Below are 27,684 nucleotides of genomic sequence, written 5' to 3' on the forward strand. Positions count from 1 at the left end.
TTTTTTACATTTAATATTAAAAAGTTATTATTATTATTCTTCAACATGAAGTCAAGTTTTTAAATTAGAATGAAATAATAATAATCTTTATTATCCATGAGAAAATTTGTCTTACAATTTTATTTTCAGCAATAACAAAATGAACAAATAGGTAAGAATTTCATCAAATATTGAGGTTTGGGTAAAGTTTGAAAGATCAAAATGAATACGAGAAATGCCATTTGGGAAGTACTGATGTTAATTATCTTCTCAATCATTTTCATTTTCTAATCACATAATCTTTATTACATAGGAGACATTTTAAAAAATGTTTGCAAAAGCAAAATTTGATATCCAACCAATGTTAGCTATAGTTGACAACTAAGACAACAAATGCTGTTTGTCTAAAAACCTTTTAATTTATACTTTCACTCTTCATAGTGCTTGTGTTGACTAGATGATTTGCCTAGTATTGATAGGTCAGTGCTGAGATATAAGTATAAAATTAAAATAAACTATTCTACGAAAAGGCAACACTAGGGACCAAATTTTTAATGAGAAAAAAAGCGAAATAAGGACAGTCTTGACCAGGACACAAACCATGGAGCCTCAGATTCAACAACTCCACCTAGCAGTAACATAGAACTGCCTGATCGTGCTGGACTGTCGTTTGGATTTATCGATGGTCCTGTGTTCAAACCCTGCCCGCTCCCATCCCCCTTCGTCCTGCGGGAGGTTTGGACTAGGAACTAAACTATGTTCAACTCTGAAGGAACATCCGAAACATGTAAAACATTTTACAACTAAGCAAATTGGATCCTCCAGATTTAAAAAAAAAAGAATCTTTTTGTTTCATCAGCATGTAGTTTGACACCCATAGGTCAGCATAGTTTGTTGGCTTAGTACATAATATTAATATAAATTAACATGCAAATATTTTTTTTTATAAATCTGGTAAATTTTCTCAATAAATTGATGATTAGTCAGTTGTAATCTTTATTCTTAAACACATTCTATACAAGTTCTAATACACTGCACAATTCATAATGCTTTGGAAAAGATATAAAGCCAATATAATTACCTAATTTTTTAGGCCAATAAAACACATTAGAAAATATTTAATTAAATATTTAGAAAAGCACTTTGACAAAATTATGCGATCAATGAAAAAGAGGTTGATAATATATCTAGAATGATAATAGATCTGGTCATGCATGCAATCATTTTTTTTTTTTAAATTATGGAAATAATATGTGTAGAATTGCAATGTTGAAAGTTTCTGAACTTCCTAGTTTTGCTAAAACACACTTGTAAAATACAATAAAAAAAATTTTAAGTTTATATATAACATTACTTACATGGCATTCATCACAAATATTTGAATGAGATCAATCAAACATTTAAATATAGTATGGATAGAAAATGCACATATTCTGATTTCCTGAAGTAATACAATATTTTTTAAAACTATTGTGTGTGTAATCCTAGTCAGTTAATAAAAAAAACAACAGCATGCGCCTTTCTATGCTTGGGTTTGTTGACAATAAAACAACACAATATTTCTATGAACAATAGCTAAGTTCATTGAACTAAAAAGTTTAGCAAACTTTATTAGAAGGATACAAGTTTGAATAAAATCATCAGCACATTAAAATATAACTTTTTAAAAACTAGAATAATATAAAAAATAACACAGTCTTAGGGAAGATAAATAAAAGCATACTATACAAAAAAAGTAAATTATTCATGTACAAAATTATATTTCTAGTTAAATGTTAAAGATAAAGTTAAAGACTTCTGATATCTATTTCCTTAACAAAGATATTCTTAACTTAATTTTGTGTCATCATTAGAGTTATTATTGTTATAATCAGAACTTTGCTTAAGCCAAAGCTCTGAGTAGATGCTGTTTGGTTTTGACATCAAGTCAAAGTGTGAACCTTTTTCCACCACACGCCCTTTATCTAAGACCAGGATCTCATCAGCATCAACAACAGTAGAAAGTCGATGAGCAATGACAATAGTGGTTTTATTGCGTGTCACTCGATGAAGTGCTTGAAGTATGTTCTGTAGAAACAAAAACAACAAGTTTTTTATTTTGTTTTTTGTTCTGTAGTTGTTGTTTTTTTTAATGTAAAATAGATTTTTTTTTTAAATGATCATTCTTAAACTAAATCTTAAGTTTATACATTTCTCAGTGACGTTCAAATTCTTCTGTACAAAACTCTACTGCATTTTTTCTGTAAGCCACCCCCACACACACACACACGCCCACCTAAGTTCCCCAGCTCAAAGAATTTCTTGTAGTAGTCTAAAACCTTCAATGCTTACCTGCTCAGTAATAGTATCTAGAGAAGAAGTTGCTTCATCATAAATAACAATGGGGGCATCTTTTAATATTGTCCTAGCTATAGCAATTCTTTGCTTTTCTCCTCCTGTAAATAGAGATTCAATAGATCAAGTGAGTTGACTATTTCTTTTAACAAAAGAAGACACTGAATTTATTTTTAAGTTCAGTTTAACATCAAAAAGATATTGAACTAATTATGTAGCAAACAATTTAAAGTGGCCAGATTATATAATGTAGGATTCCTAGTCCTTATTATAAACAAAAATTGCTGCTGCTAGCTAATCCAGAACCAATACCAAAAATTTCAAACATTATAAGCTGGTGCCACACATGCTGGAGCAATGGAACTCAGACATAAAGACTGTTTAATAAACTTCCAGAAGTTTTTGAGATGATGACAGAGACTGTTTAAACAACAGATCTTTTTTAACTAATTTCAAGAAGTTTTTGAGATGCTAACAATCTTGCAATAGAAAGTGTTCACATTTGTAAAGCACTGTAATTATGTTTGATTAATTCTTTCTCTCCGTAAATATTTTTCCACATTTTGACCAAATTCTTCATTTTGATCATTACCATTTCACTACCCTGTTATGATTAAGCTTCAATAGCTTTGTCGTTTGATGTCAGAAAATGTTTTATTTGGTATAGAATTAAAGGGAAATGGATGCTCTTTTTATATAACACAAAATAAATTTTATAAAAATTAAACATTAATTTGATTGAATGAGGTCAAATCAACGATTAGGAGAGAAAGAGTTAAAAGTTTGAAAATTAACATTAAAAATAGTCTGTTTATTGAAATAATAAAATCTGTTAAGAAGTCAGTCATTGCTAATAATCATTTTCTTTTCAACTTCTATGCAATAATACTAACCAGAAAGCTTCAGTCCTCTCTCTCCAACTTGAGTTTGGTATTGATTAGGAAATTTTAGTATTGCCTCATGTATTTCAGACATCTGAGCTGCTTTGTACACTTCCTCTTGAGTGGCTGACAAATTGCCGTAGGCTATATTATGATACACAGTATCGTGGAACAACACACAGTCCTGAAATAGATTAAGTTAACATTTTTAATTTAGTTCAACTATCCTCCACATTTCGAATACTGAAAAAACACAATATTTTCTTGGGCATTAATTAGAAAAAAAATAAATAAAATCACAATGTAAGAAATTCTGTTAAAAAACTCTCTCCAATCAAAGGTTACTTCTTTAAGAGACTCAATGTGACAAACAGTAATCTAAGTATTTTTAGGTTTACTTTTTGAGAAGTTGTTATCTTACTAAAATGAAGAAAATTTGTAAAGACAAGTCTAATATCTTAATTTTTCTCAGTGTTTTTTACTTTCCAATTGTGTGAATGCAATAGATTATTTTTTTTATTTAAAGTTTATTTTGTTAATGAAGTATAACTTGTATTAACATCCCACTCATTATATGCATTCTATATTTGTAGGATGTGTGTTGTTAGCTTATTCATTTTGTCAGAGAGAATTGTATTTCACCTTCAAATAACAGTAGTACTATACAATTTAAAAAAACACTAATTAAACCATTTTAAATGATTTTCATTTCATCAAAATATCAAAACATTTATTTCTACAAGACATGTCCTTTTGAACAAGAGAACCCATTAGAAAATCATTTTAGGAAAATTATAAATTACTGAAAAAAAAAATAATTAAAAAGTTGAAACAAAAATTTAATAAAATTTCTACCTGTGGAACAACACCAATAGCCTTGCGTAAACTCTCAAGATTAACTGCCTGTATTTCTTGATCGTTGATCAATATTTTTCCATTTTGGGGATCATAAAATCTAAACAAGAGTCTAACTATGGTAGACTTCCTGTGATAAATATAGTCAAGAAAATGAATAATTACATTACATTACATTTTAATTAGCTTATATCTGATGAAGCCTGCAAAACAGCATGGAGGTAAAAGCTATTGGTATTAAGAAGAAGGGATTTACTGGTCGATTCTCTTAGATACAAATATTTCTTTTCACTTCTATCTGATCTGGTAGAAATTAGTAAACAATTATCACTTTATCTTGACAATAATGTTCACATTTATTTTCAAATGTCTATAACTAAAACATTTATCCAAGCATGACCATGGTACTGTCATTAAAAAGACTCATCTAGGTCTTCGGATAAAAAAAATATCTGGGTCATTTTTGACAGTCATAACTATGATTTTTATAACTTATCTAAATGAGTATATCTAATTTTCATTTTCTCTAAATGATATTGATTTTTGTTTAATGAATTTGGGCAGATGGCAAGTTCAATAGTTAAATTAAGGTGGATTTAAAGTAAAATGATTGAACTATCTCAAGACACAAGAGAAGAAGGTTTCCTAACTCACCCAGATCCACTTCCTCCAACTATTGCCACTTTTTTCCCAGTGGGTACATTGAAGCTCAGTCCACTCAAGACTTTGTGTCCCTTGACGTACTCAAAATAAACATCTTGAAATGTGATGGCAGCTTCACTTTGACTCACTCGCAACACTGGAGCATTTAAATGATTCTGGGATCAAAAATTTATTTGAAAATTCTTTAATCAATGACAACTCTTACCTAATCTTCAAACATTTAAATATCAGATAGAATTGTAGCCTGATTAGAATTTTGTATATGGCATTAAAATTTGACTTAAACAGAAAAACTTTTCAGTTTACATATCAACTCATTTTTTTCTTATAAAGTTGAACAGATTTAAGCAATAACAACAATAAATAAAAATTCAGCTTTTATTGTTAAACCTACAATAACAATTTATCATAATAAGTTTTACCTGAATATTTGGCGTCATTTTCAATAAACTGAACATTGTATGCATATCAATTAATGACTGACGAACTTCACGATATACAGAGCCAAGAAAATTCAGGGGAATTGATAGTTGAAATAGTAGACCATTCACCATAACTAGATCACCAACAGTCATTGTACCTTTTAAAATATAACAAAACAAAAAATAAATTTTGTTTTGTTTTTCTTTACACCCAATGGAGAAAAAAAAATAGAAAAATTTTTTTAACTTATAATCCTACCTGCCATAATATTATAGCTGGTCATTATCATCAAGGCAGTGATACCAGCACTAAAAATAGCATTCTGTCCCCAGTTTAGCAAAGCCAGACTTACTGTGGTTTTTAAGGAAGCAACTTCATATTTTCTTAATTGCTTGTCATATTTGTCTGCCTCATGCTGTTCATTGTTAAAATACTGAGAGAACAAACAGAAATAAGTAGTACATAAGCAAAGTTCAAGCCTGGATAACAAGCTTTCTTGATTCACACAACATTACAAAATAAACTTACTGGACAAGGGGAATTATTCTAAATAGTGATAACATAACCTTATGCACCCAATATTGTTATATGTAATGCACAATTATCAAATAAATTTCTTAAAGGGTAATAAAGATTTTTTCAATTGTAAATAGTCAATTGTAAATATATACATCTTGCTTAAACAGATGGGAAGCATAAAATAAATAATAAGCAGTCACCAGCTAAAGAAACTAACTCTTTTTTTGTGTTAATATTAGAAGATATTACGTCATTGTTTGTTGTTTATGTTTTATGCGAAAGCAAAGAATCGGACGGAAATAAAAAGTTAGTTATATATGTCTACCTTGATCAAGACAGTCTCGTTATTATCATTATTAAATAGTAACGTCTACAGTAATTTATTATTAATCTGTGACTACAGAACATGGTGTCAGATTTGTTTTCAGATCTTGTGTCAGATCTGGTGTTAGATTAGGTGTCAAATCTAGTGTCACATTGCTTTAAAGTGCTGGTAACAGGTAGATCTCTAGATCTAGTGATTTCTAAATTGCTAAAAGTACATTTTATTTGTGGTGTCGTTAGTTCATGTTGTTAGATCTAGATCTAGACATAGAATCTAGAATCTGTACGAATAATGGAATTATTCGATCCTCCTAAACCGTTGTCACTGGATGGTAATCTATCTGAAAGATGGAAAAAATGGAGACAAAGTTTTGAACTGTTTATGGTTGCCACTGAAAAAAATACGAAGCCTGAGCCAGTGAAGAAAGCTTTATTGTTACACCTGATCGGTGAACCCGCTCGAGACATCTACAATACTTTTCAAGTATGTGAAGATGAGACTGTAGACAAAGTAATTGAAAGGTTTCAGAATCATTTTTTGCCTAAGTCCAACACTGTGTATGACAGATTTAAATTCTTTTCAAGAAAGCAAAAAGACGGAGAAACGTTTGAACAGTATTATACTGAGTTAAAGAATTTGGCAAAAGAATGCAAGTTTGACAACCTTCGAGATGAACTCATCAGAGATCGATTGGTATGTGGCATACAGTCGGATCGAGTGAGAGAGAGACTTCTGAGAGATGTAGACTTAACTTTAGAGAAGGCAGCAAGCATAATTCATGCTGACGAGCATACCCAGAACCAAATGATAGATATGAAAGGACTACATGTGGATGCTGCTAATAAATTAAAGAAGACAGAAGATAGAAAGCCAGTCAAAACCTCACAGGAAAATATGGCAAAGAATCATGTCACAAGTTTCATTAGAGATTGCAGATCTTGTGGTGGATCTCACGGAAAATACAATTGCCCAGCATTCGGACAGACATGCCGAAAATGTAAAAAAAGAAATCATTTCGCTGTAAAATGTCGTTCGAAACACTTCAAGGCTGTTGATTTACTGGAAGATGAAAGTCAGTCAAGCCAAGTAAATGAGTTGTGGTTTGAGGCAATTGGTACTGACAACAATGTCAAAGTTTGGATGGTTGATGTCAATATTATGGGAAAAATAGTCAAAATGAAGATTGACACAGGAGCACAAGCTAATGTGATATCAGAGTCAACGTGGAACAATTTAGAAACTGATACTCAGTTAAAGAATTCAAATACTACCCTACGAGCATTGGGGGATGAAGCATTAGAACTGAAGGGAGTTGCATCGGTCACATTTAAAGTCGGCGATGTAGAAGTTAAAGATGATCTGTACGTGATCAAGAAAAGTATAAATCCTATACTAGGTCTGAAGACATCTATTGCTTTAAAACTAATTGAGGCAAAGAGAAATGTCGAAGTACACGATGTCAAGCAACAAAATGAAGTTCCACGAGTGTTGATGAAAAAATATAATCAAGTATTCGAAGGACTCGGTACATACAAAATGAAGTATCACATTAAACTGACGTCAGATGCAAAACCAGTTATTCAATGTGCGCGCAGAGTTGCACCATCACTCTATGAAGAATTAAAAAGAAAACTCACACAAATGCAACAAGATGGAGTGATCACAGAAGTTGATGAACCAACAGAATGGGTTCATAACTTGGTTATAGCAAAGAAGAAAGATAATTCTTTGAGGTTGTGTTTAGATCCCCGAGAACTGAACAAATATATAATGAGAGAACATTTCACTATACCAACATTTGATCAAATCAATAGTTCACTGGGAGCAGCAAAAGTGTTTAGTATACTTGATCAAAAGGATGCATATTGGCAAGTAGAGTTGGATGAACCAAGCTCTTATTTATGTACATTCAATACTCCGTTTGGAAGATACAGATTCTTGAGAATGCCTTTTGGTATATCCTCAGCTAGTGAAGTATTACAGAAACATGCTTATCAAGTATTCGGAGACATCCCAGGTGTACATATCATGTCAGATGACATGCTGATTGCAGCAAAAGTTGAAAAAGAACATGATCAAATTTTTGAAAATGTTCTGGAGAGAGCTAGAAAGAACAATGTAAAGTTCAACAAGAACAAGATACAATATAAACTTTCTGGTGTTAATTATCTCAGAAGACAAATTGGAGCAGATGGTATTCGTCCAGATCCAGCTAAAATCAAAGCAATAATGGAGATGCCAGCACCAAAAGATCGAACAGGAATTCAAAGACTGCTAGGGATGTTGAACTTTCTGTCAAGTTTCATTCCAAACATGTCCACAATTACCAGTCCATTGCGTGAATTGCTAAAGAAAGATGTATTGTGGCAGTGGAATGCAGAGCAAGAAAATGCTTTCCAACTAATAAAGAAAACACTTAGTGAAGCTCCAGTTCTGCAATTGTTTAACCCTGAAAAGCCAGTTACTATTCAGTGTGACGCTTCTTCTAAAGGGTTGGGAGCATGTTTAATGCAAGAAGATAAACCAGTTGCGTATACGTCAAGATCATTGACAGAAACAGAGTGTAGATATGCACAAATAGAAAAAGAAATGTTAGCTATAGTGTTTGCAGCTGAACATTTTCACCATTATATTTTTGGAAGAACTGTGACTGTACAATCAGATCACAAACCTTTGCAAACTATTGTGATTAAGCCTTTACATAAAATTTCACCAAGACTTCAGTTGATGATGTTAAGACTGTTGAGATATCAATTAACAGTAACTTACACTCCAGGTTCAAAAATGCAAATAGCTGATACGTTATCGCGTGCGTACATCAATGGTCAAGAACAATCAAAATCAAATGATGACATGGTTATGAGAATTCATAGCGCAACAGCACAGTTTCCGGGAAGTGATCAGAAGATTATTGAAATTAGAAGGAAAACTGAATCTGATGCTAAATTAAAACTTGTAATTAATTATGTCAGAGAAGGTTGGCCAAAGATAAAAACTCAAGTTCATGAAACAGTGAAAGTATATTGGTCATTTAAAGACAGTATTCATGAAGAGAATGGAATATTGTTTTATGAGAACAGAATTATAATTCCTTCAAGTATGAGAAATGAAATTCTCGACAAGTTGCACATAGGTCATTTTGGTCTTGAGAAAACCAGATCCAAGGCAAAACAGAGTGTGTTTTGGCCAGGATTGTCGAACGATATTTTTTCGACAATAATGAAATGCGCAACATGTGCAACGTTCAAAAGAAATAATGTGAAGGAAAAATTGCTACCTCATGCTGTACCAGACAGACCATGGAAAAAGATTGCGACAGATTTGTTTGAATGGCGAAACAATGACTATTTGCTTGTTGTGGACTATTTCTCTAAATACCCTGAAATAAAACGACTGGAGAACAAAACAGCAGAATGTGTTATCAGGGCAATGAAAGGTATTTTTGCTAGACATGGCATACCAGAAGAAATAGTGAGCGACAATATGCCATTCAATAGCTATCAATATAGAGAGTTTGCTTCTGAATGGGGTTTCAAGATAACAACATCAAGTCCCAGGTACCCTCAATCAAATGGACAAAGTGAAGTGTATGTTGGTATCGTAAAGCAGATATTCAACAAAGCATACAAAAGTGGGAAAGATCCATATCTCGCTATGCTCAAGTATAGAAATACTCCGATAAGCGGACTGCTTTATTCGCCATCACAACTGCTGATGAGTAGAAGACTCAGGGACATCATTCCAACTGATCCCAAACTATTGAAACCATCGGTAGCTGAAAATGCAGAGACATTACTCAACGAACGACAGAGGAAAAGCAAAGTGAGGTACGATGCAAAAGCAAGGTTACCTAAAGACTACTCTGTCGGGGAGAAGGTGAGAGTTCGTCTAGGACAAACATGGCAGAAAGCAGTCGTCATTAAGAAACATCCATCACCCAGATCTTACATCATAAAGACAAATGATGGGAAAACATACAGACGAAATCAACGGTTTTTAAACAAGAGCTATGAAGAAGACATCTCTGGGTACTATGACACCGACGAAGACAATGATCAGCAAACTGTTAGAACAAAAGAAACAGACAATTATAAACCAACATCTAGAGAACTTGCTGTGCCGGTCAAGACAACCAGAAGTGGTCGAGTTGTCAAAATTCCTTGTAAATATAAGTATTAAGAACTTAAAAAGGAAGGATGTGATGATAGCTTCAAAAGGAAGGATGTGTTAATATTAGAAGATTTTACGTCATTGTTTGTTGTTTATGTTTTATGCGAAAGCAAAGAATCGGACGGAAATAAAAAGTTAGTTATTATCATTATTAAATAGTAACGTCTACAGTAATTTATTATTAATCTGTGACTACAGAACATTTTTACCTGCCTTATGTATTTATGTTTTTTCTTTAAATAATTTTTAGAATGTTTAAAGTATTACATATTCCTTTACCTTTACTGTTTCATAGTTGATCAAGGAATCTATTGCCTTGGCCCCAGCATCTGAATCTGCCTTATTCATCATCACACGAAACTTTGTTCTAAACAAAAACATATAAAGCTCTAATTATTTTTTATCCACTTATTAAATTCATGAAATAAAAATCAAAAGTTGCCAGTATTTGAAAACATTAAATAGAAAGTTAAGCTATAAGCTATTTGTACAAAAGTTGTATATGCTACAATTAATGTTCTAAGATTCAAACCTCCACTGAGTAATAGCCAAAGTAAAAATGGTGTAAGAGGCAACACATCCCAGCGTAACCAATGCAAATTTTCCACCACAATGATGGTACTAACATGATGAAAAGAAATATAATAATTTTAAAAACTTCTTTATATAATAGATTGTAACAAAAGGATACAGTTCAATAATTAAATAACTATCAAGTGTTACTCTTCAAGGTTTTTTGTATCAAAAAGTAATTAGAAATCAAAGTGTTTAAAAGCAAAATAAAATAACAAAATATTTTAAGTTGGAGAAAGAATAGTATCCCTTACCAGCAGAGCACTGACTAGGCTGACTTCCAAAATTGTTGGGGCAACATTGAAAACTAAAGCACTTAGCACAAAATTAATACCCCTGAGGAAAAAAAAATGGTTAACATTTATAAAAAAAATTTAAGGAACTTTGTCTTCTACCATGGTATATCCACTGAACTATATATTTAATAAAACTTTATAGCTGACACTCATTGCTAAGAAAAAAAGCGTCAGTTTTTTGTTTAACTAGTTGCTTCCAGATTCTTTCATTGCACATTGCTTGCAATTATGCACTCATTGTTGGAAATATATTTTAAACAAAAGTCTGAATGATAATCATGAAGCTAAGGTACTATATTTATATCATAAAGTGTATTCAATTTCACACATACAAATATTAAAATATAAAATATATTGATACAGGTTAAAAAGAGGTATTTGAAAGCTTAACAGTTTGAAATGCATACCTTGTTCCTCGATCTATTGCCTTAGATAAAGCTCCAGTTTGTCTTGAAAGGTGAAAGTTCAAATCCATTGAATGCAAATGTAAAAACACATTTCGAGCCACTGTTCTGATAGAACTTTGTGCAACTTTAGCAAATACAGCATTCCGCAACTCATTGAAAGCTGCAGCACCAGTTCGAGCAATTCCATCTGTACATTTAAAACATTCACTATAAATGACATTTATAAATCCATTATATAACCAATTAGAAATCAACAATATATCTCTTCAACACTGAAATATTTTATTTTCAACAGAACTACTTTAAAAATGCTATTTATTGTTAACATTACTTTATTTTGAAAAAAAAATTTTTTTACATGTAAATAAAATACTGTTGTAACTCCAGTGGCGGACTGATATGTTAATGTAGATGTTAATGTGTGTGTGGCCTACTGACACACACGATTCAGGTCAATGGCTGTTGATAGACAAGGACAGTACTGCTAATACACGCAAACATGACCCGTGTTATGGTCATGTGATCGAAAGCCTTCACAGACAATAGACAGTGTGTAAGAAAGGACAGTTGAGTCCAGGACAGCAAGGAGTAAGGATGGTGCAGTACCATGTGAGTCCTTGAGAATGTAGCTGTATGAGCTAGAGAGACTAGTAGTGTTTAGTAGGCAGTTCTATTGTGTTAAAGCATTTTTATAGTTAGTGAAGCCAATAGTGTTTTATTGGCTGTTGATGTATTTGTCATTAAACCGCCACATTGTTACTTGAGACTCTTGTTGTCAAGTTCTTGTGATAGATGTGTTGTGATGAGCAGTGTTTACAGAAGGCCTGACAGAGAAAATCATAACAATATTATACGTGTATAATTATTTTTGGGTATCCATAATATTAAAATATTAAGTTTTAGATCCTTCTTAACTGAAAATGTTAATCTTTAAAGAAAAAAAAAATAAAATACAGAGAATGGAAAACAATAATAGGTTCAAAATTGTATAACTGTTGAACTGAAGTTTTAAAAAAATAAGTTGCAAAGCCAACGATCAAACTACTTACAGGCAAGCATAATAGCAAAGGCAGCAGTGAAAATAGTGTTTGCCGGAGTTTGTAAATTTAGCCAGTTGTCAGGATTGTTTAAATAATCAACACCATATTTGAATATGAATGGAACTGTTACATTGACAGCCTAAGGACAAAATATTAGCTTGTAATAATTTTATAACACACACTTTAGCTGTTGTTTATATTATGACAACGCCAAATATAAACAACATAATTTTACAATTAAATTTTTTTTGGTTAAAATAATTCTCCTTCCTCCCTTGTTTTGCATTTAATGTTTAATACGACAGCAAAAGTTTATCTAAAAAATTATAGTTCTTGCCTTGGCTCCAACTAGCAAACCTAAAGCCACTATAACTCGAATTCGAAAAGCTGTATTATTCTTTGGCCAAATGTAAGTAAGCATAGACTTAAGCATATCCTTATACTGTATTTTGCTGCTTTCAATTTCTAGGGGAGATAAAGATGAGGCTCCTGGATGCCAGTTTCTTTTTTGTAATCCAAATTTTATAGCAAACTGTAAAAAAAAAGTTTCAATAGGAAAATGAAACATATAAATGTCTTAAAAACTTCCAGAGTAAACATGCTTTTAACACAATAAACAGTACATGTCTCTCCTAACAAAAAAATATTATATTATTTAAGTAGGAGTGTATTTAGTTTCTAAATATTCTCTTTATTTTAATAATGAATGATACAAAGATTAGCAATTATACTAGCTCCTAGACACAAAGTAAAAAAAAACTTAAGTTTCCCTTTCAGACCTTGCAATCCATAGGGCAGATGATGTAAAGGTCATCTGTTGCTGTGGCACTACGGTTTACGACGGTGTCGTGGCCAGCACAACAACCAACTGCCTTTACTTTTCTCCAACAAATTCCAGGTACCCTTTAGAGCTGGGTGGACTCAGAGGCGCCCGAAGATCCCAAAATTTAAAATCCCAGTCTTCACCAGGATTCGAACCCCGTACCCCAAAACGGAAGCAAAGCGCTTTAGCACTGTTAGACACATAGTTAGTATTTTTAGTTTATGTAGAGATGCACCATAATTGACGGATTTTGAATGTGACTATAGTGACGCTAGGACTTGGCTACTTAGAGACAGAAAATCAGTTGGTGATAGGATTTATAAAGGATGGGACGTATCTCATTGACAGAGACATCGGCTGCGGCCTCTTTGCTGGATTACATCTATTTCATGAATTGTTCAAAGGTTTGGACTTAGCTTCTTCACTTGTTACCTTATGTGTGTGTGTCTACGTCTTAGTGGTTAGTCACAGTGAATACACCCCCACAAGAAAAGCCAGACATCTTCAGAGTAATTCTGTTGAAGTCAGAGAAAGGCACCACTAACTACAAGACAGATATGCATTCATCATACCATTCAGCCACCGCACCTCCCCTAGACACAAAGCACATAATATAATGTCTCTAGTTGAAATCTGTGTGTAGTATTTAATACTACACTCTTCCTATTCAAATACATTTCTTACTTTTATGTTTATCAGACAATAGAATATGATTAGTCTTGCTGGTCAGGTTGTAAAGTTTAATCAACTTCAAAATTCTTCAAGAAAAGGTATTAGTTTTTTTATCACAACTTTTAAAGAAAATCCAAACAGATGCAATTTGTTAAAAAAACAACAACACACCCCCACACACAAATAATGTCCAATTATATTTAATCTGAATAGAATGACATACCCTTTTCCATCTTGATAGATTCTCTGGATTATTGCTGCCAGTTAAGTGTCTGTGAGATTTAGACTAAAAACAAAGTGTTGTATTAGAAAATATTAAAAATTAGCAAAACAATTTCCTTTCACTTGACAAAAAAAAATAAGTTTTTTTTCAACTCTTATAAGATGACTGTGAATATTTACAAAGCAAATAAGGGCTACTGAAAAAGATATATATTATTAGCCAAATAAATAGTAACCAACTGAGCTGATAAATTTTCAACTTGACTAGCCCAAGGAAATGTTCATTATCTATTTTTTTTTAAATTCTTCTTCTTCCTAGTACTCTTAAAAGGAAGGTCTGTGCTCACAAGTATGATCTTGTGATGTGGGCCTATGAAGTTTATTTCAATTAACTGTAGTCCAGCTTAATGCTTGACAAAAAAAGGCAGTTATAAAGAAATAATGGACAAACAGATATTACACTGGATGGAATCCTTAGGGTAGCATTGAACAGAAGAACAGAGTCAGAGGGAGCTAGCGGTGTTCCAATCCACTGGTTCAACAGGTGAAAGTGATTAATTTATAAAAATATAGGCATGATGCAAAAAATAAAAGTATTATAAACTATAGTTAATAGTATAGTTATAGATCTAGTCAAATCTAGTGATTAGAAAATAATAAATCTATTCTATGTATTTAGGCATTTTCCTTCAATTATGAAAGTATAAGAATTATTGAAACTCTTACTCAACTTACTGTCTGTATCCATCTCTCATTGTATTTTTCTAATAAACCTTTGCAGTGTTTTGTTGGTCCCTTCAGGTAATGTAATGCTTTAAAATGTGATTGCAAATGCAATGTTTTTGTCACACTTACAATTTTCTTATAGTGCATCTCGCACAGATGTAATCTATAAAACACTATATTGGCCATTTTATTTATATTAGAAACTAAGACTGTTTTAAGAATTTACAAAAATATGTGTAACATTAGACAGTAAATAGCCTAATGATCTCAGTTTGTGACCCCATCAACTAATCTTCTAGTGTATATAAACTCTAATACCTATCTATCCCCTCGACCCATATTGACTTCGTCTCTTATGTTTATTTTTTTGGTATACTTTTGACACTGGTCAGTGATTTAGATCTACATTCTACACAAAATGAGTCTACATTTAAACTCAGAAAAAAAACAAGATGTATTAGATCTAACAGACCTACGATAATTTCTAGTTCGAGTTAGATATATCTATATATAGATCAGTGATAAATTACAAGAACTTTTTTTCGTTTCAAAGTCATTTTCAGTTTTCGCACATTATCTTTTCAGCTTTAGACCAGAAGTGTTGAGATGATACTTAAAAGATATTCTCGTTTATTTTTAAAACGTCATTTTAGGAAAAACTATTGTTCCCAGGTTTGCAGAACAAAGTCAAATTTAATATTTGAATATCATAATATTTAATATCATAAATAGAATAATAATAAATCTCAATTTATTATGTAAAATATTGAAGTGAAGGGCTTTAAGTTTGTTACATTGTTACACTTTGTAACTTTGTTAAAAGTTTGTTACACTTTCAGTGACTTTGTATTGATTATTCTTATTATTATTATATCATATGATTTTATTATACTTTATTTAAGTTTCTAGATTGAGTCTAGATCTAATCTAGATTCTAGATTAGTTGATAGATCTAATTCTAAAGCTAGATTTATAGTAGTTTATTTAATTCGGACATTACATGAATTCGGACATTTACTGTTTTTTGTGGTCATTAAATAATTATTTTAATATGTATTATAAAACTAGCGCGCTGTATAATGTGCTTGTCCATTTTCCAATGATTCTGACCCAATTTCCTTTCATTTAGCTGTCTTTTTATGTAAGAAAAACGAATTTCAAATGTGATAGTCAGGTTGTTTTTTCCTATGTTACCCGGACGACTTTACCTCTTCCTATAGTTAAGACTATATTTTTTTTTGATTGGCTAAGTCTATACTAATGAGCCCGGCAATATTTATTCTGTTTTTGGAGCTAATTTATTTGATTCATAAGCCAAGTTTTCTAATTCCATAAAAAAAAAAATTAATACGGTTTCCGAATTAAATTACGATTTTCATACCAAAATTTATTTCGGACAGACAGTTTTGGACATCAATAAAAATGATCTTATATTATATTTGTTCGTTTGTTGTTGTTTTTTTTTAATAGAGAATAAATGGGCAAATGTTTGGAGTGAGCTTGGTACATTGAATGAAGTTAAATGCTTAGATCTAGGCCTACTAGATAGATCTAGATTTATATAGAGAGAATATAGAGGATTCAGTTAGGCAAGAATGGCTATCATAACCTGTAGGGGCCTACTATATTACGAAAGATCATCTGTATTAGAAATTTATTAAATTAATAAACAAAAAAAAAAACACAAACATTCAACACACATAAAATAAACAAACATAAAATAAGTCTTAAAGTCGGTGCAGAAATCACTATCCCAGTGATCTAATTTTGGTAGAATAAGTGTGTTCATATTTTTATTTTTTGGGTTCGTATTTATGCATAGTTTGAAAACATCGTAATGATTTCATGTGAGGGGCTATGCCTGGGGATCTTAAAATTTAAGTAATGTTAATATAGAATTAAAATCTGAGTTTATTGATGCCTAAATATAGAGACTGTCCGAAATAAATTATGGTGTCCGGAATCAAATAATGTGGGTCAAATGTGTCCGAATTAAATGAAAACACACGGCCTCTTTGACCTTATAAATATAATAACAAATATAGGTTAGAGGAACAAATATAAGTAGTCATCCTTATTCTCCTTCAACTAAAGAAGATTTTGATACATCATTTTCTTGTCTATGTCAAACCATTGTAAAATAATGCGCTGTCGAAGTCAAACTTTCAAATTTGGGCCTATAGGTGTCCGAATAGCATAAACTACTCTAGATCCAGTTAATTATTTCAAGCCCAAAGTCAACTTAAAAGTGAGGGAAGGACTTAGACTCTAGACTTATACTACTTATACTCAGACATTATTGATTATAGTGTACTCTATGACTCTATGCATGGCACTGTAGTCCTTCAGCTTTGTTTATTTGTTGAGCCCTCTCTCAGTTTCTATGACGAGTAGTGTGAGTGTGACCAATCTTGATCTTGACTTGAAATCTACCAAATGAGGCGCAAGCAAAAAATCTTAATGTTATACTGCTTCTTCAGAATAAGGGTTAAGGCTTCATGCTTCATAACCACAAGAGGAAGTACCAGGAATAACAAGGCAGTGATCCCCTGGTATTTCATCCCCTGTTATTTTCATCATCTCATCATTTTATCTAACAAATAGTTATTGTAAAAATCATGAAATGAGCAATATTTAATATATTCGTTTTTTATTTAAATGACAAAAAGTGTAACATATTAGATAAGAATAAAATTAAAATTAAAAACTATAAAAATTTAAAATTTAACATGTATAAATAGAGAGGTAATTTAAAAGTGTTTTTGTGTTCATCTACATCAATAAGAAAGATAGGCTATCGATTGTAAGTACAGAATAAGGCAATCCATCGATTCATTTTGTAAAAATTATAGGCGACATGATATCCTGAGGATGGGTGAAGTCAGCCTTTATTAGAAAAAAAAAAAAAAACCTTATTTCAAGGCTAAAAATGATGCAACCTATTTCAAGAAAGAGCGATTAAAAAATTAAATAAAGTGAAACATGGTCGTACTTCCACCACACCTTGGCTTTTGATGATAAGTTAATTATTCTAATTGCACTTCTATCTCTCAAAAGATTTCCACTACTTGGCCTCTAATAAGTTATGAGCGGCATGGTCATAATTATTCTAATCACACTTCTATCTCTCAAATGATTTTCACTTCTTCCACCAAACCTTGGCCTTTGATCATTACGTTATGCGCAGGATAATATTATAATATTACATCCCCCACATCCAATAGAAGTGCTATAGCTCTGTACACACCCAGATTTACAATATATTATAAGACTTCTCATCAAGAATGCAAAGTGGAAGAGGAAACACTATAAATGCATTAGTAACATATCAAAAAATATTAAAAAGCATTCTACATAATCATATGTATATATTAGATAAAATGAGGGCTTAAAGTCAAAGCCTTAACAGCACAATTAAACAATGAAAAAAGAAAAATATTTAATTGGGGATGAAATGGCCAGGGGACGAAATGACCGGTCACTGTATGTTAATGGCAGCCTTGGACAGCAGCCTACTATAAGTATTGTCTGTTTTGAATTGACTGGCTGACATACATAACTGCTGCCATTGACAGAATGGTGTGAATCATGGTTCACATTTTGCTGGTCATTTCCTGTCTTGGATGATCTTTGCCTATGATCATTTTTCTATGCAATATGGGGGTCTAATAAAAAGAAGCTTGGGTGAGGTTCTTATCAAATGTAAAAACTGGTCCAAGGGGTGAGGGGAAAATAAGGCAGATATACACAGCTCTTAAACTCATATTGGTTAGGTTATTACTCAATTCTGAATCTACATTCTCATTGTACTTATTTGTTAGGCAGCTTCGGAATGGGCAACCTGTGAGCCAAAAGTATTTTCTGGTATACAGCCAACAGGTATTCCACATTTAGGAAATTATGTTGGTGCCATCTCAAACTGGTTGATGCTTCAAAACAGATATTCAGGCAGTATGTTACTAAGCATTGTAGATCTTCATTCTATCACAGTTCCTCAACAGCAACAAGAATTAAGGTTAATATGTTAATAGTTAGTTATCATAAGTTTTTTGGACTATTTTTTTAAAATAAAGTTTTGACTACTTTTGCATTTTTCCAAAGTACCAGTAATAACTTAAATTTAAAAATATACTTCATAAATGTATACTGTACTTGAACTAAATGAGATGAAATTAATTCACAGACAAAACATTATAGACATGACTGCCTGTTTGCTTGGTTGTGGTATTGATACAAGTAAAACTATCATCTTTCAACAGTCAATGGTAAATATAGATTAAAAATAAACTTTTAAAAATATTTATATATAGAGAGAGATATAGTAAAGTTTTTTTTTTTTAATGTATCGGCAAACATGTACTTTTTTGTTTACTTACAGTTTTCTTACATAAAGTTATATAAAGTTAAATTTTTTATTATATGTTCACGTTTTAAAACATTTTATTTAGAATTTTTTGAAACATTTTATTTAGACTATATTTATCATAAGTATTTTTTTTAAAGCATGCTTATCTATTAGTAAACACTTATTGCAAATTGGACAATAGGCATAAAATCTATAAACAAAACAAGATCCTAATTTCTAGCCTGATTGGATCTTTTTATTCCCTTATTATTTTCTTGCCCTTCCCAAGTTTAGTTTTTTTGTGCTGCTATTTCCTGTTTCATTTTGAAGCTATCACTTTTAACTGTTTCAGCTTCACAATATTGTTATTGTCTACAACTTTACTTGTTCATTAGTTTAAATCATAAACTTCATTGCTTGTTTTCATTATTTACAATTGTGTAGGTTCCATATCACACAGAGCTGGCATGGATTCTGTCTTGCATTTGTACCATACCACGTATACAAAAATTAGCCCAGTGGAAGGTAGGAAAAAAAAATGTTCACAAAACCTTAACATATTGTCATTTAAACAATAAAACTTGTTCAAAGTTTGTTAAATCACCACCCCATATTGATCCCATAGTGATGTTGTTTTTATTTTAAGTATAATAAATAAAACTAAATTTACAAATACATAACTTAGATGGAAGAACATAACAATCCATCTGTCATATGAATTTCATTGTGCTTATTTTAGCAATGTTATTATTTTAGGAAAAGCAAAGTAAAATCAAAGAGCCAAGTGTTGGATTACTAACTTATCCAATATTACAGGCAGCTGATATCATGTTGTATAAGTATGAGCATTAATCATCATTATTTGCTACCATTGTGTGTTGATGTTTTGTAGTAATTTTAATTGTATGTAAATATGTAATTATTTTAATACTAATAGTTCATTATTTTTACTTTGACAAGAAGAATTGTCTGATCTCATTCAGCCATTCATCTAATAGGCATTGTTAGTGATTCATTTTTGACCTATTTTGTTTGTCTTGTACTTGACCCCCACAGATCAACACTTGTTCCTGTTGGTGAAGACCAAACCCAACATTTAGAACTGACAAGAGACCTTTCTCGTTCTTTCAACCGTCTACGTGGTGTATTGTTTCCAGAATGTACAATTTTACTAGGTATTTTGTACACATTTTTTATTGACATTTATTTAAAATGTTTTTTGTTACTTTATTACTTTATCCCTTTTTAGTTGGTCATTATTTGTGTATAACGGATCAAACATGTAAACCATATATTACAGATGTTCCAGGTTATGACAGAACATAAAAAGATGATCATCAGTAGTAGTAACAACATTCATTTAATTTAAGGGTTCACAGCTGTACTGGAAATTTGAATTGCCTAACAGCATGCCATTGCAATAGTTTTTCTTTATATATATTTTTGTCTTTAGTTTACAAAACTATTAGGATCATCAAAATTTGGAAGCTTCATTCTTTTAAGACCACAGTGAAATTTTTCATAGTAAAATCTTAGTTTAGTGACTAGAGGGTAACATATTGACAATTGGAAAAAGTAACTTTCACAGTGGGAAATGTATCTTTTGTTCTTTAAAAAAATTTGGGTCGTCTTTTGCATATGCTTTGGTTGTTCAATTGACTAACTGCCTAATGGTGCTGATTAAGCCTCACACCTGTCTGTGGTTATCTTAGTCTTAGTTGACTCATAATTGTAAATTATCTCCAACTATATGCAAAACTTCAGAATTATGATGTTTGTTATACAAGAAATGATGAAAATATTAACAAAGATATAAATTTTAAACGTTATAAAGCCTTTTCCCATCTAAGATAACAATGTAATGATGTTCTAATGCCTTTAGAATTTCTTTGACTTTGTTTGTGTGTCAAAAACCAGTACCAGTATTTAATATAAATTAATCTTGTACAGTTTTTAAGATAAAGATCTAAAATGTACAAATCAATCTATTGCTGTAAATGTCTTTCATTAGCTGAGTTGATATAAAGTTATATATACATTTAAAATATCATATTATATAGTGCATAACAACATTAAACAGACTATATCAATACATTATTTAAATGGTCTCATCAATCTTTGCAACTTGCAACTAGTTTGTTGAAGTTTGAGGAAATATTTTTGTACAGTATTAGTATTAAGATTTGTGTCTTTCATCATAAGACAGTTTTTTTAACTGTACTTCTTCTTCTTCTTCTTCTAGCCAGCTTTATTGCTGCTGAGCTGTGAGCTCTTTTGCAGACTGTGCCAAGGAAAAAAAGTGTGCTGTTTTCTTCAGTTGTTCAGCACTGCCGTACAGGGTGTTGGTTATGTTGGGCTGTAGTGGAAGAAGGGTCTGCCTAAGATGGATTAGGGAGGGGCATTCAAAGAGGATATGGTTTACGGTTTCAAAGGGGTGGGCGCAATGTCTGCAAAGGGGTAGTTGTGTGGAGTTTATTTTGTTCAGGTGGTAATTTAATAGTGGTGTGTGTCCTGTTCTTAGTTGGAAGATTGTAGATTGTTCTTTGCGGGGGAGGAAGTTAATACTGTCCAGTTTGTTAGGCGTAGTCATTTCTCTGTACATGGCTCTGCCTGTGTTTCCTGATGCCCATTGGTTGAGCCACTCCTCTTTGTGATTGTTGACTAACATTGACCTTAGGGTGAGGTCTATCTGGTTGTTCCATAGATGTACCTGCCTTTGATAGCTTATCTGCCTTTTCATTTCCCATGATGCCAATGTGTCCAGGGATCCACTGTAGTGTAATATTGATATTTAATTTTGATATCATCTGGTGGATTATCACAATGAGTGTTGTCAACTCTCTTGGGCTGTTTGAGGTGCTGCTGTTAAGTGCTTGCAGAGTAGATTGGGAGTCTGTAAAGACAACAATATCTGATGGTGGTTGCACTCCTTCATATAATTTGTTTTCCACTGTCTGAAGTGCTATGGTAATTGCCTCAATTTCGGCTTGGAAGTTTGAGCAGTAATCACCACAGGGTGCGCTTATCTCAAAGTGTTTATTTTTAGGGAAGACCAGGAAGGCACCAAGACCAGCATTGATGGTAGCTTTGAAAGCCGATCCGTCTGTATAAATATGGATAGCTGTTTTTTGATAGCTTTTGATTGTTTCAAGCGTGCCTACTTTGAGCTCCAGTGGATTTGATTCTTTTGTTAAGGTGTTATTTAGTAAATGTGTTTTGATGGTTGGTTGTTTGTAGTTTAGTCCGGGTGTAATGTTCAAAAACCTGGTAATTTTTTCTCTGTTGTTGGGTAGGTGGTGTTTTAGGGCTAGTTCGTCAGTAAGTTGGATCAGAGTCCTTTGCTTTTTTTGGTTGTTTTTCCTATTTCTCTGTGTTAGTAATTTATTTGGATGATCATCCTCCAACCTTCTGTATCTCTCAATAGCTTCTAATGCTGCTCTGTTGCGCCTTAACTTAAGAGGTTCAATATTGGAGTCTATTTCACAGGCTGCTGTGGGAGTAGTTCTCATACCTCCACTAATTAACCGCAAGGCTTGGTTTTGGATTGTATCTAATGATGATTGATATGTTTTGTTGGCAGCTACTTGTATGGAGAGACAGTTATCCATTACAGATCTGACATATCCAGTGTATAACTGTCTTAAGGTTTTCTTTTCAGCTCCCCAGGATGTTCCTGCTAGGTGTTTTATTATGTTTAATCTTTGTGATGCCTTTTCTTTTAAATCTGCCATAAAGTGTTTTAGAGACAGTCTTTGGTCTAGTTTTACACCAAGATATGTTGGATTTTCTTCTTTATTTATTGGCTGAGAGTCTATTTTTAGGATGTAGTTTCTTTTTGCTGTTTTGTTGCTGTGGCTAAAGATTGAATAAACTGACTTTTCTTTGTTTATTTCCATTTTCCATAATTTTGAATATGTGGAGATAGTTGTGAGGGCTCTATTTAGTTTGGATCTAGTCAGCACTGGATATTTCTCTGTAGTCCAAATTAAAAGGTCGTCTGCATAAAGTGCCTTATTGACCGAAATGAGGTCCGGGAGGTCATTCATGAAGATTAGAAAGAGTGCAGCTAAGGGCTGAACCTTGTGGTAGTCCTTCTTCCAAACTTTTTTTACTAGAGATGGCACCTTCGAATCGGGTTTGGATGGTTCTGTTTTTTAAGAATGCTCTGATCCAGCTGTACATTTTTCCATGGATGCCCATTTTTTTCATCTTCAAAAATAGACCTTTTCTCCACACTCTATCATAGGCTTGCTGCAAATCTATAAATACTGCTGTAGTGTGCTTGTTTTCATGAAACCCTTCTACTGTGTCCTGGATAAAACGAAAGAGGTGGTCTTCTGTTCTACTTGCTTTCCTGAAGCCAGCTTGTGCATTGTGGAGTGAGCAAGTACTTTCTAGCCACCAATAAAGTCGGTTATTGATCATTTTTTCTGCCATTTTGCCAATGTTGGATGTTAGAGATATTGGTCTATAACTTTTTGGGTCTCCAGGTGGTTTATTTTTCTTTAAAATGGGTATTATGTTTGCGGTTCTCCATTCTTGTGGTGTGTCTTCAGTTTTCCATGTATGGTTGATAAAGTTAAGTATACAGTTTTGGGCCTGTGGTCCTAGTCCCCGAATCATTTCATTTGTTATTTTATCGGGTCCAGGGGATTTTCTTGACTTGAGGCTTTTTAGGGCAGTATTGAGCACATGTAGAGTGAAGGGAGTGTCAAAGATCTGACAGCTTTTTCTTCTTTCTTTAAGATATTACTGAAGGCCTGGTCCAGTTGTTTTCTTGGCTTTGACTTGTTAATGTTGGCAAAATATTTATTGAAGGTTTCAGCCTTTTTAAGGTTTTCTGTTATGATGTCGTCAGTGTCTTTTATAGGTTGGGGGTTTGTTATTTGTTTCTTTCCTGCTAGCCGGCGCAGAAGGGTCCAGGCCTTTCGACCATCCTTGTTTAGATCTAGTTGTTCGCATGTTGTGGTCCACTTTTTCTTTTTTTCTGTTTTAATTTTGTATCTTATAAGCCCTGTCAATTTGTTGTACGTTGTCTTGTTCTCTCTAGTAGGATTTTTTTCTATAGTCTTCCTGGCCATGTTTCTTTCTTTTACTAATTTATCTAATTCAGGTGTCCAAAAAGGTTTGTATTTCTTAACTTGGCCTCGAGGGATGTATTTTTTTGCTGCTTGTAAGATGTTGGAGACTATAGTTGTGTAGGTTGAATTGACGTCTGTCTCAATTATGCTTGATAGTCTTGTGTCTGTTTCTTGTGAAAAAGCTGCCCAGTTAGCTTTTTTTATAGTTCCATCTAGTTGTTTTGTTGGATTGGTATCTACCTGGCGTTCCAATATTGAGGAGTATAGGCCTGTGGTCACTACCTATGTCTTCAAGTACTGTTATTTTAGAAGAGTCGGTAATGTCTGTAGAGATAAAAGTTAGGTCAGGTCTGCTAGTTGTGTTGTGTGCTCTGTGGAGGAAAGTTGGAGGTGTAGTTTTGTTTTGCAGAAGTTGTAGGTTAGAGGCATTTGTTACATCCTCTATTTCTTTGCCACGCTTGTTGTAGTGTGGGTAGCCTAGGGAAGGTGTGTGTGCATTGAAGTCCCCAGCTATTATTGTCCTTGTGTAGTGTGGTAGTTGTATGTCTATTTCTGCTGTTGATGATGGTGGGCAATAGTAGTTTTTGATGGTGTACTTTGTTCCTCCTCTCAAAAGAAGTATTTCCTGCGTGTCGATGTCTGTATTGTTCTGTATTTGTTTTACTGTGGCTTGTGTCTCATTTCTTATGAGGGTCATAATTCCCTGGCATTTGGTGCAAAGGCATCTGTACTGTGTGTAGCCTGTGATGTTTATTTTTTTCTTGGGCAGTAGTGTTTCTTGCAATAGCGCTATGTGTATATCATGCTTCTTGAGTATGTGTTGGAGTTCTGTTGTCTTGTTTTGTAGGCCTAAGATGTTGAGTTGCAAAAGGTTTAGAAGGTGTTTGCTGCTAGTCTGTTTTTTATTTCCAGTAGCTGACTTATCACAGGCAGTCCTGGAAGAAACTGCCATGCGCAGACATTTTACGAGGCGACGTCTGAGCTCGTGTGGATTTTTCATTAAATTCCTTGGCATTTAGTGTAGGCTGGGTGTTTCCTCAGGCTTTTTTTAAATATATAAATATATAGTCCCCGCATTTTAAGGGAGTTTTCGGTCTTGGCAATTTTCTCCAATACTGACACAAAAGGAAACATCTAGGTCTGAAGACTGTAACCGGAATATCCATGGGACAAGGTGGGGTTGGCCAATGGTCCTTTCTCCGCCATCCATAGAGCTCTCCAAATTGAACTTTTCTGAGTAGAAAGCTTAAAGTGGACTGTGCCCTGGGTATGCTCTGTGGAATCATCACATCCTGGATCCAGGCCCCTTCACGATATCACATTCACCAGATTTAGAAAAAAAACACTTCATGTTGGGTTTATGTCTAGTATTAGAATGTAGTGAGACAAGGACCTCCGTCTGGTGTAGTGCAATCCAGACCTCTGTCAAAAAGCACCTAGAGGGGGGGAAGGTCCACTATTATTCACTTAGTGAAATGCAAGTGGAAAGGCAGTGGGGTTATTTATTTCTCTTGGTCATTTCCAAGCCCCGATACCCACACGGGGGAGTATCGCCACAGAGTGGAGGTTTGGAGTCAGAGTTTTCCTTCTCCTAGATGGGTTGCGTTATTTAGGCTGACGTGCCCCATCAACACGAAGCTAAACTGGTTTTGAGGCGCCAGTGTTCCGCCTTTCATCCCTTCTCCTGTCTGTTTGTAAGAACAGGTTCCGCCGGATTTTTGAGAAAATCACACGTGAAGGCCAGGAGCTGGATTTGACTGTCAGAGGCATTTAGAGACGCAAGCCATGGGAGCATTTCTTGGAAAGTGGGTGCTTATCCCCACTTTCACCCCCGGCATTGACAGTCCTTTGGAACCCTTTTTAACTGTACAGTAATTAGAATACAAGAAGACTTTCAAGTGTATTTTAAAAAAATGTTTCTTACACTATGACCACCGTTTCTATCTTTAGGTGATGTTGGAAGGATCAAAAGTTTACGCAACCCAACAAGCAAAATGAGCAAATCTGAACCCAATGATAAGAGCAGAATTGATTTAACAGATTCTCCAGATGTCATCAAAGTGAAAGTGAAGAAAGCAGTTACAGACTTTATCTCACAAATATCTTATGACCCTGACAATCGTCCAGGTGTTTCCAACTTAATAGACATTCATGTGGCCTTGACAGATTTGAGCCATGATGAAGTAGTGGAGGAGTCATTTCTGCAAGCAGAAGACACCAGCTTGTATAAAGAAAGACTTGCAGAAGTCATCATTGAAAAATTTTCACCAATCAGAAAAGAAATATTGAGACTCCAGGCTGATAAGGGTTACTTATTAGATGTTTTAAGAAAAGGATCAGAAAAAGCTTCAACAATAGCTGAAAATACTATTAAAGATGTTAGGCAGTATGTTGGACTTAGGTAAACTGTATTCTAAATAAAGTTCTTTGTTACTGTTAAATGTTCATTCCTTATTATTTTTGTTTTCATAAGTTATTTCAATGTATTTGATATATGTCTATGAGCTAATGATAGAACATTAATTAATTGATTAAGATGAATACAGTTGAGATTATCTGAAAATATAGTTTAAAGTCACTATTTATAGAAATATTTTGCTCATCACTCTTTTTAAAATTAAGAACTAGAATGGTTCTCAATTTATTTTTACACTGTCTAATAATTACTATTTGCATTCATTAAAAAAAATTGACATTTCAAAAAAGAAAAGCAACAAAACATTTTTTTGAACAAGAACAAACAAACATGAATGAAAGCATGAATAGGAAAAACATAAAAAAAACTGTTTCTTTCACTTGTCTGGACCAGTTGGGAAGAAGGGGATATCTGGATGAGCACTTTTTAAATGTATTTATGAAAGAAAAAATTAGGGACTTTGATTTGAACTTAAGGGCTAAGACAATATGGTAACCACATGAAAACAGGTTTTATAGTTATTTACTAAGTTTTTTTCTACAAACAATAAAGGGGACTAAATCATCTTTAATTACTTTATCAGTCAATTAAAATTTCTTTCCCTTGTTCGAAATACAAAGAAAATAATTACCAATAGTTGATTAACTAATTGGTTAATTTTTTTTTTTTATTCTTTGTTGGAAAGTAAAAGAAATAATTGTGCAAAATTTCAGCTTAATCCGAGAGATTGGGTGTAGGAGAAATAATGTGTACAAACTTTTACCTAAGCTTTGTAAAAAAAATATGCATGTGTTAAAAAGCTTTATAAACTGTATTTGTTCAAAAAGTTCCTAGACACTTTTAGAAAACTTGCTTTCTTCCACCTACGTAAGCTATGCATTTTTTTGTTTTGAAGCCAATACCATAATATAAAATCAACATTAAACTTTAAACA

The 27,684-nt window shown here is 32.9% G+C and overlaps 2 protein-coding genes across 4 annotated transcripts; one reads left to right on the forward strand and one right to left on the reverse strand.

Moving 5' to 3' along the window:
- Window positions 1-56: 56 nt before the first annotated feature.
- On the reverse strand, window positions 57-15,286 carry LOC106064571 (iron-sulfur clusters transporter ABCB7, mitochondrial-like). Of its 2 annotated transcripts, none has more exons than XM_056032195.1 (15): window positions 14,918-15,286; window positions 14,184-14,246; window positions 12,803-12,997; window positions 12,475-12,604; window positions 11,426-11,612; window positions 10,977-11,058; window positions 10,682-10,770; window positions 10,429-10,516; window positions 5,394-5,568; window positions 5,135-5,292; window positions 4,704-4,867; window positions 4,050-4,179; window positions 3,207-3,378; window positions 2,311-2,414; window positions 57-2,046 (listed from the first exon to the last, which is right to left on the reverse strand). In XM_056032195.1, exons 1-15 carry the CDS (start codon window positions 15,092-15,094, stop codon window positions 1,807-1,809), a joined length of 2,154 nt encoding a protein of 717 aa, XP_055888170.1. In that variant the 5' UTR covers window positions 15,095-15,286; the 3' UTR covers window positions 57-1,806. The 2 variants fall into 2 exon arrangements, with proteins under 2 accessions (XP_055888170.1, XP_055888171.1); XM_056032196.1 differs by lacking the exon at window positions 14,918-15,286 and adding an exon at window positions 13,721-13,803.
- A 139-nt stretch (window positions 15,287-15,425) lies between these two features.
- LOC106064572 (tryptophan--tRNA ligase, mitochondrial-like) lies at window positions 15,426-26,775 on the forward strand. Of its 2 annotated transcripts, none has more exons than XM_013223165.2 (7): window positions 15,426-15,580; window positions 18,730-18,923; window positions 19,092-19,173; window positions 19,698-19,778; window positions 20,010-20,092; window positions 20,310-20,428; window positions 26,285-26,775. In XM_013223165.2, exons 1-7 carry the CDS (start codon window positions 15,515-15,517, stop codon window positions 26,737-26,739), a joined length of 1,080 nt encoding a protein of 359 aa, XP_013078619.2. In that variant the 5' UTR covers window positions 15,426-15,514; the 3' UTR covers window positions 26,740-26,775. The 2 variants fall into 2 exon arrangements, with proteins under 2 accessions (XP_013078619.2, XP_013078620.2); XM_013223166.2 differs by having other exon boundaries at window positions 15,463-15,580; window positions 18,734-18,923.
- The last annotated feature ends 909 nt before the right edge of the window (window positions 26,776-27,684 follow it).

This window comes from Biomphalaria glabrata, chromosome 6 (assembly GCF_947242115.1).
Source record: "Biomphalaria glabrata chromosome 6, xgBioGlab47.1, whole genome shotgun sequence".
Lineage (NCBI taxonomy): Eukaryota > Metazoa > Mollusca > Gastropoda > Planorbidae > Biomphalaria > Biomphalaria glabrata.